This window comes from Sceloporus occidentalis, unplaced genomic scaffold (assembly GCF_023333645.1).
Source record: "Sceloporus occidentalis isolate IW3139 unplaced genomic scaffold, rSceOcc1.0.p SCAF_50, whole genome shotgun sequence".
In the NCBI taxonomy this organism is placed as follows: Eukaryota; Metazoa; Chordata; class Lepidosauria; order Squamata; family Phrynosomatidae; genus Sceloporus; species Sceloporus occidentalis.
In genome coordinates, this window is record NW_028317030.1 from 5,699,983 (window position 1) to 5,709,396 (window position 9,414).

A 9,414-nucleotide genomic window follows, 5' to 3' on the forward strand; every position below is an offset into this window, starting at 1 on the left:
GTTTATTTTCGTGGGACTTCCTCTTTAATAACGTTACGTAATGCAGGATGACCTTTGACATGTGGACACCGATCCCCACAAAAGCTGCGTACACACAACCCCATGCGTATATATTTAATGTTAATCAGTGTATGAAAACACATAGCGAAGAGTTTCAACACCCCACCAATTCTCACATGATGATGTCCATCCCAGATACGAGATGTCTTCTCCAAAACTCCTCTCATACCCCCTCCCTGTCCTTATCCACAAGTATACCCTGATTTCTCCCCACTCTCTTCCAGTTCCACGTTTTCCATTGTCTCTTTTATCCAACCCGAGTAATTCTCCACCTTGGTGTAGACACCATAATGTCCACAGTCTAATCCCCAGGAGATGACGCCTGCCGTGTACATCCTTCTGGCATTCTTGGTGTCAAGGAACATGAGTGGTCCTCCACTGTCGCCGGAACAGCTGTCATGTCCGGTGTTGTCTCCGGCGCACAGCATGTTTGGGGTGAAGCTGAACTTTTTCTCTACTGCTAGTTCTTGACATTTTTCTGCTTGGCTTAGGGGCACCTTGGTATAGAGAAGGAATGGCGACTTATCTCTACGTTCAGTCTTCCCCCAGCCTGCAACATACCCAATTTTACCTACGGTTGGGAACATTCCTTCATCACTTCCAGCTACGCATATGGGGGCGACATTGACCCCCAGCTCAACTTTATTGCACAGCTGGACCAGGGCTATGTCATTGTTAAAGTCTGTCTTGGTATCAAGGTTATCTTGTAGATACTGAGGATGCAAAATGACTTTCTTAGCGATTAGGGGCTTCTGATGTTTGCGCCCACGGAGATCAATGATACCCGCATACATCACGGGGTCTTCAACCCCCTGCACGACATGAGCCGCAGTCAGGATCCATCGGTCAGATATGAGAGCTCCGGCGCCACGTTTCGGCTCTAGGAAGGCCACCATCCACGGAAACTGTCCAAGGTTGGCCGGTTTGCCCTTGAATATCTTCCCGTCGACTGTCTGGGAAGGGTTGTACACGCCACAAACTGGGGAGGAAAAAGCGGATAAGTAAAGGAGGGAAACAGTATGAAAGGACGTAGGTGGCACTGGACAGAGAGGGCTTCTGTCGGGCTTTAAGTATTTCTACCCCCCCGGGTATAATACGTCAGGCAGGGCATGCCTCCTGTTCTACCGCCTACCCCTGGGTTTTGGGATGGGGTGCTCAGTTTCTGTACCTGCTGTGCATTTTGGGAGGTCCTGTCCTCCATCCTTACTAACCCAGAGTCCATCAGCGGAGCAGCGCAACGTGTCTGCGGGCAAAAGAGAGAAAGGATCAGCTCGTACCACAACCGTGCCTTATGTTTCGACTCCATCCTATGGATCTGGCGGGACGCTTACCGGCTGCAGACCCCGGCAGGATTAACTGGTAGTATTCGGAGACACAGCTGTATGTGGCTTGCGCCCTGTACGTGGTCTGGGAGAAGGCCACGTGCCCGTTATCAATGCCGCTAGGCGGCCCGCAATCCACAGCTGCAGAAAGAGAGACTTTAAATGAAGCCACCAGAGACTAAACAGAAGCCAAGAGACCGCCGACAAACAAAAGAACCACGAATCCAGCGAAGGAACGAGGATTGTGGTCATTCCAAAGATTTAGGCAGTTGGGAAGATTTCTAGTAAGAAAGAAAAGTGAACAAGTTTGGACCTGACAGGCACCCGGAAATTCAATAATTTGGCTTTTTTTTCCAGTTAAATGGCTTACGTTGGCATTTAAGGTCTAAGCGAGACCACGTCCCGTCTCCTTGACAAGTTGATTGGAACGATTGTTGGTTTGCCTAAGATGGACAAAGATACATTTTGGTGACATATTTACCAAGAGGAAGCTCGGCACATTGACATGTTAACACATGCGTGGCACAGACAGCTCAATACGGCTCTGATACCCAGCAGAGGAGGACTGGCAAGGAGGCACGGGGGGGGCAACCGCTCTGATTGGAGGATTGTGGACTTTTGCCAGAAAACGTTTCTGTATGTTTTCCTTGCAGTTCCACACATAGCCACCAGGGTCTGTAGAGTAACGAAGGCTTTAGCCAGCATTTACACCTTACCGTATCCTTGCTGGCTCCTTTAAGCAGTCCATTGGTATAGGGTAGGACTGGAATGTGTGCATTGAGTATTGTTGCCCTTGCAACCAGTAGCCAAATGCTTTTGATCGCTCTGTTATTGGGGGCTGTAGCTTGGGTTTGCCCGCAAAAGGTCCAGGTCTTGATACCCAGATCCTCTAGGACTAGATCTCGTCTTTTACCCAATAGATGCCACCTCTAACTCCTAAACCTATTCCTTCATTGGTCTAGTCTTCCTCTCCCTCCACTCCCTACTGCTACTTAGACTGTAAGCCCTTTGGGCCAGGGACTTCGTTTCCTAATGTATTCACACCTATTGTTTCCTGATCATAATCCACTCACCGGCATGGTAGCGAGCTCATATCCTTCTTCGCAGGTCACAGTCACGTTGTCCTTAAAGACATATTTGACCTTTTGCGGGTCAAGAAGCGAGTGTTCAAAAAGGTGATGATGATCGCATGGTATGGCTTACAGGAAGACAAAGGGTTTGAGGATTTAATTGGTGTTTATATTGGGTTATGGTGCGTATACCCCGCTAAGGCATATCTTCAAACTATCTGATTAACTGCCCTCCCCCCACCTACCTCTGTCTCATCTTTCCAACTTCACTCCTCCTGTCTGTCTATACATATACTACCGTTCAAAGGTTTGGGGTCACTCAGCTGGTTTAATGGAAAACAAGGACATTTCTGGCTGTAACATAATTACAAAAGGGTTTCTAACCATCAATTAGCCTTTTAAACTTAAACTTGGATCGGCAAACACAACGTGCCATTGGAACACAGGAGTGATGGGAGTGATAAAGGGCCATTGGAACACAGGAGTGATGGGAGTGATAAAGGGCCATTGGAACACAGGAGTGATGGGAGTGATAAAGGGCCCCTGTACGCCTATAAAGAGATTCCATTAAAAATCAGCCGTTTCCAGCTACAATAGTCATTTACAGCATTAACCCCGTCTGCTCTGGATTTGTATGTCCTTAAATATTAGTTCTTCAATTATAAATTTATATGGCCGGCCCATCTCAAATATTGGCACGTTTACCTCTTGTGTAATATACCCCCAATTTCTTCTAGATTGGGATCTATGTGAGGTTAGGCTATAGCTAGGGGGTCTCTGTATATAACGGGTGGGGGTCTGGCTCACCAGCCTCTGAGTATTCCAACGTCCAGCCTTTATTGTCCCCACCGCTGTCAGTCTGGAATATGATATCCACCTCGTTGCTTCCAGATTCAATACGTGGAGGAGCTGTTTTACCGCAATATGGACCAAAAGTCTTCCCACCAGCTTGTATCTGAAGTAATCAACAAAATAACAACATTTACACACATACCCCCCCAGCGCTGTATACAGTAATATAACCCCCAGCGCTGTATACAGTAATATAACCCCCCAGCGCTGTATACAGTAATATAACCCCCAGCGCTGTATACAGTAATATAACCCCCCAGCGCTGTATACAGTAATATAACCCCCAGCGCTGTATACAGTAATATAACCCCCAGCGCTGTATACAGTAATATAACCCCCCAGCGCTGTATACAGTAATATAACCCCCAGCGCTGTATACAGTAATATAACCCCCAGCGCTGTATACAGTAATATAACCCCCAGCGCTGTATACAGTAATATAACCCCCAGCGCTGTATACAGTAATATAACCCCCAGCCCTGTATACAGTAATATAACCCCCCAGCGCTGTATACAATAATATTACCCCCAGCACTGTATACAATAATATTACCCCCAGCACTGTATACAGTAATATAACCCCCCTGCACTGTATACAGTAATATAACCCCCAGCGCTGTATACAGTAATATAACCCCCAGCGCTGTATACAGTAATATAACCCCCAGCGCTGTATACAGTAATATAACCCCCAGCGCTGTATACAACAATATTACCCCCAGCGCTGTATACAGTAATATAACCCCCAGCGCTGTATACAGTAATATAACCCCCAGCGCTGTATACAGTAATATAACCCCCAGCCCTGTATACAGTAATATAACCCCCCAGCGCTGTATACAGTAATATAACCCCCAGCGCTGTATACAGTAATATAACCCCCAGCGCTGTATACAGTAATATAACCCCCAGCGCTGTATACAGTAATATAACCCCCAGCCCTGTATACAGTAATATAACCCCCCAGCGCTGTATACAATAATATTACCCCCAGCACTGTATACAATAATATTACCCCCAGCACTGTATACAGTAATATAACCCCCCTGCACTGTATACAGTAATATAACCCCCAGCGCTGTATACAGTAATATAACCCCCCAGCGCTGTATACAGTAATATAACCCCCAGCGCTGTATACAACAATATTACCCCCAGCGCTGTATACAGTAATATTACCCCCAGCGCTGTATACAGTAATATAACCCCCCGCGCTGTATACAATAATATTACCCCCAGCACTGTATACAACAATATTACCCCCAGCACTGTATACAACAATATTACCCCCAGCACTGTATACAACAATATTACCCCAGCACTGTATACAACAATATTACCCCCAGCACTGTATACAACAATATTACCCCCAGCACTGTATACAATAATATACCCCCAGTGCTGTATACAACAATATTACCCCCAGCACTGTATACAACAATATTACCCCCAGCACTGTATACAACAATATTACCCCAGCACTGTATACAATAATATACCCCCAGCACTGTATACAGTAATATAACCCCCAGCACTGTATAGAACAATATTATCCCAGCACTGTATACAATAATATACCCCCAGCACTGTATACAGTAATATAACCCCCAGCACTGTATAGAACAATATTACCCCCAGCACTGTATACAGTAATATTACCCCAGCACTGTATACAGTAATATTACCCCAGTGCTGTATACAGTAATAAAACCCCCAGCACTGTCTAGAGTAATAACCCCTTTATCCGCAGACCTAGGGGTGGCCGTTGCCGTCAGTCATGTGATATTTTGGGTGACTTTGGCTCAAACACCACACTGAGCTGATGCTTTATGGCAATTCTAATAAAGTCCGTTCAGAGAGTCTGACTGGGTGATTAAGACTGAGTCATTCTATCTTTTCCCCACAGGCAGTATGATAAGGAGTCGGGGGTTTAGTAGATCGGGGCTCAGATAACATAGTGAGAACCTCATACAAATGGCTGATATGCAGCTGCCTGAAAACATTATATTACGGGGCAAAAAAACTACAACTGGTTTCAACAAGGAAACAGGGCGGAATTTTTAGATAATGGAATCTGATTCTTGTAAGAATAAAATTTGGTAGAATTTTCCCTTTAACTTAAGAGAGCTCAGACAGGAAAGAGACGGCTGTGGTGAGAGAGGGAAAGTGCATTGTTGGGGATGAGAAAGACCAAATTTAAAGTTGGAAACCCCTTAATAATTTGTCCATTTAGCGATGATTTGGGCAGATTCACCTCCTACCCCTCCCAACTCTCCACCACCTGCCACCAAGAGCCCCCATTTCTTAGTTACAGGGTTCTCCATGTCTCTCCTCTCTCTCTCTATTCATTATCGGTCGCTCTGCCCGCTTCACTTTATCGCAGCGAGCCTGGGATGGATCTGTACGGGACCTGCGGGGATACATACAATGAGGCTGTCATATAAGCAGCTCCCGTTACGATCCTCTTCAACGTCGAAATCTTTAGGTTGGAAGGCGAGGAGGACTTGGTACCCAGGAACCAGACGCACTTTGTATTCACACAAAGAATTTTCCGGATAGTTTTGGGGAAATCCTGGGCTACTGATCTGACCCCTCAGGTCTGTGAACAGGTTTTCACTGCAATGCACTGTGGGAGACATATACATATATATATATACAGAGCGTGTTAGGAGAAGATATAGAACAATAGAATCCGCCAGCAGATCGGCCCCATTCGGCCCCCGTCTAGTCGCCCGTTTCTCCTGCTGTAAAGACTCAAACCTTAATCAGTCGTTGGTCTCGTCTTAGATTCGGGAGCCGTATGTCTATCCCACGCATGTTTAATACCCTCACTGTATTACCCTCTACCACTTCTGCTGGGAGGCTGTTACACGTATCTACCCACCCTAACCACCTTCAGCTTGCAGGGTCCTTGATGCTTCCTACAGAAGATGGTCTATGGCTCATGTCTCCTCTATGCGTTGAATGCCCATGAGTCTGACCAAAAGTCACGCGAGACGAGAGGCTACATAGTTTACCCCCGCAGGTGTGGTTGTCCAGGTGAAGGAAATACCCGGGTTGGCAGGAGCAGAAATAACCTCCGATGTAATTGTGGCAGAAATGTGAACATTCTGCCCCCAGCGGCTCCTTACACTCATCCAGATCTGAGAGGGGGAGAGAGAGAGAGAGAGGGGGAGAGAGAGAGAGAGAGAGAGAGAGAGGGAGAGGAGAGAGGGAGAGAGGGGAGAGAGGGGGGGAGAGAGAGAGGGGGGGAGAGAGAGAGAGGGGGGAGAGAGAGAGAGGGGGGGAGAGAGAGGGGGGGGAGAAGAGAGGGGGGGGAGAGAGAGAGAGGGGGGGGGAGAGAGAGAGAGGGGGGGAGAGAGGGGGAGAGAGAGAGAGGGGGAGAGAGAGAGAGGGGGTCAGCGAGACCGATAGAGGAAATGAGACATGACGAGGGATACAATGAGAGGGAACCCCGACCCACTTGCTGTCCTCCCAGCTCTCGCCGTGTTATAGAGAGGGATATGAGAGGGAGACTTCCGTGCGGGTGATGTGGGAAGGACGATGTACATGTGTTGTGTACACGCCGGTGTGGCTTTACATGCAGTAAAATGCGTTGAGTGCATTCAACATGGCCTCCAATATCCATTTAACGCGATCGTAGGGCCGGAGCGGACCGCTAAGTCATTACGCAGGCAGATCAGACGTACCCACAGCTGTGTAGATCACTGAAAACCCGGTGTATCTCTCCTCGTTGGAGAAATCTGACGTGAACCGGATTCTCAGGGTGTTGGACGGGAAGAGCTGCTCCGGCAGAGGCTCTCCTGAGAAGCCATCAAATCTACGTCCACACAGGGTGAGTCCGACCTCATCCCCGATCATCACCTACCAGAGAGGAGCGTGAGATTCCCCCCCGAACTCTCCCCCAGACATACGTACCCTCACCATATGCAGAGACCCCTCACCATACACTGTGCTACCCCCATATCATACACTTCCCTGTGACCCTCTTTCCTCCCCTGGTGGTCTTCTTTCCTCCCCTTATGCCCCTCTTTCCTCACCTGATCCCCCTCTTTCCTCCCCTGATGCCCCTCTATGGCTATTAAAAATATGACGAGGTGAGATACCGTCCGGGTTTTACCTGCACGGAGTCATACTCGCAGTTCTCGGATGGCTCGATATCCAGATGAATGAAGTTCAGAGTAACTCCAAACCCTTTGGGTACGGAGATCTCCCAGGATTCCTGCACATGGTTGGGATAGCCCTGCGGGTAATTGGGGGAAGAGATTGCCCCATACATAGCAGGGGATTCGGCGTGGGTGCACCCCAAAAGGGTGAGGAACAGCCAAGCACTGACGAGAGAGACGGAGGAGCCAAGTTATCAGAGTATTTTCCATTTCTGATTAAGTTGGGAAAGAGATCATGTGACGTTACGCAGCCAAAAGGTACCGTTCCCATCATCAGCCAGGTAAAGACCAAGCAGGCATCATGGGAGTTGTAGTTCATTAATATATTAATATATGGCCGGTCCATCTCATATATTGGCACTTTTACCTGCTATCCCCTGTTTACCCATTGTACGGCGCTTCAGTATATGATGGCGCTATATAAAGATTAATACCGTATGCATACTGTATTTGCATTAAAACAAATGTAAACATACTGTAAGCGGATCTGTCACTTTTCCCTTCACTTTAACCAGCCTATACGTTCTATTCCACCATGTATAAATAATAGAGTATTTTAATAATATTATTACTATTATTATTACTACTATTATTATTAATATTATTATTTTTATTATTAATATTATTATTACTACTATTATTTTTATTAGTAATATTATGATGATTATTATTATTATTAATATTATTATTATTATTATTATTATACCCGTACCCATCTAATGCAAACATTTTTGTATCTAAATACAGGAACAGAAACATTATTTTGATTTGTACGAATTTTAACTGTAACCAATTTTGTGTCATTTTGTATAATTTGTGCATTCGTCTTGTAAACCCCAAACGAAAACAAATGGGAACGAATGAGAGAGAAACGGCCCGAAAACCCACGCGGCAAAAAAAAAAATCATTCTCTTATTCTCTTTCGCTTCAGGAACACTTAATTATCACCCCCCAAAAAAATGCTGCTGACAAAAAAACATACAAAAAAGTTTTTACAAATATTTTAGGTTTAGGTTTTTTTGTGGTTAACCCTTTAAAGGAAAGACAGAAATGACAGATCCACCGAGGTTTGCTCGTTTAACCTATTAGAGTGGGACGGCAGCTTTAAAGACAAGAGCCCCCCACGCCTTCTGTTTGTACGCTGCTGGTGCGACTCGTCATACGGGGCCACAGACTCTGTGAGCGCTATATAAAAAAAGCTTATGGATACGGGAAGGAACACGAAAAGGAAACTCACCGTCTCAGCTCCATGGCTCAGACTGGCTGGGCGTACTCGGGAGACTGTGTGTGAGACAGACGTAGACGGGGGAGAGAGACGCCGTTACCAGAGCCGAGAGTGTATGCGCGAGACATGGAGGGGGGGGGCAGTAAAACGTGGAATTTGGACCTTTGGGTGGAAGAATAACATTTTATTGAGGTGTTGGACCGGTGGGCTTCCCCCGGACCCTCTTGGATTTTGGAGGAAGGGAGGCAGGATTTGGGGAGGCAGAGAGAAAAAACAGCTGGATTTGGGCAAAACGCCCGGGGAAAGTTCAGGATTTCACAAGAGTAGATTTCCCGAAAATCAGCTGATTTCCCCAAAAAGGAGGTAGAGTCTGGTACAGCGTATCGCCCTGTATACAGAAGGGTCCAGGGGTAACAAACACAGCAAATAATACTCCGCAACAGGGGCTAACACCATAATACACCGAATTCACCCCAACCTGGGGCTTCTGGAGAGGTTCTAGAGCAACATACCTCCCAACAGTCCCTGTTTTCATGAGACAGTCCCATCCCACTCTGCTTCTTGTTACAGGCAATGCAATGTTCCTGTTCGGAGGGTATGAGGCACAAGACACTGGGGGGTTGGCAATAAGGAGCGATTCCGGTGCGAAGCGTGAAACATCACCATGGAAACAAAAGTATTTTAGTGTTGTAACCACTTTGCACAAGTGTAAATCTTCA

At 46.6% G+C, this 9,414-nt stretch overlaps 1 protein-coding gene across 1 annotated transcript; it reads right to left on the reverse strand.

Moving 5' to 3' along the window:
• Positions 1-242: 242 nt before the first annotated feature.
• Positions 243-8,721, reverse strand: LOC149288751 (complement C1s subcomponent-like). The gene is made up of 11 exons (XM_089491448.1): positions 8,708-8,721; positions 7,425-7,635; positions 6,994-7,168; positions 6,322-6,447; positions 5,731-5,930; positions 3,260-3,407; positions 2,456-2,580; positions 1,753-1,825; positions 1,392-1,523; positions 1,229-1,303; positions 243-1,039 (listed from the first exon to the last, which is right to left on the reverse strand). The coding sequence occupies exons 1-11, from the start codon at positions 8,719-8,721 to the stop codon at positions 243-245; spliced, it is 2,076 nt and encodes a 691-aa protein (XP_089347574.1).
• Positions 8,722-9,414: the final 693 nt, after the last annotated feature.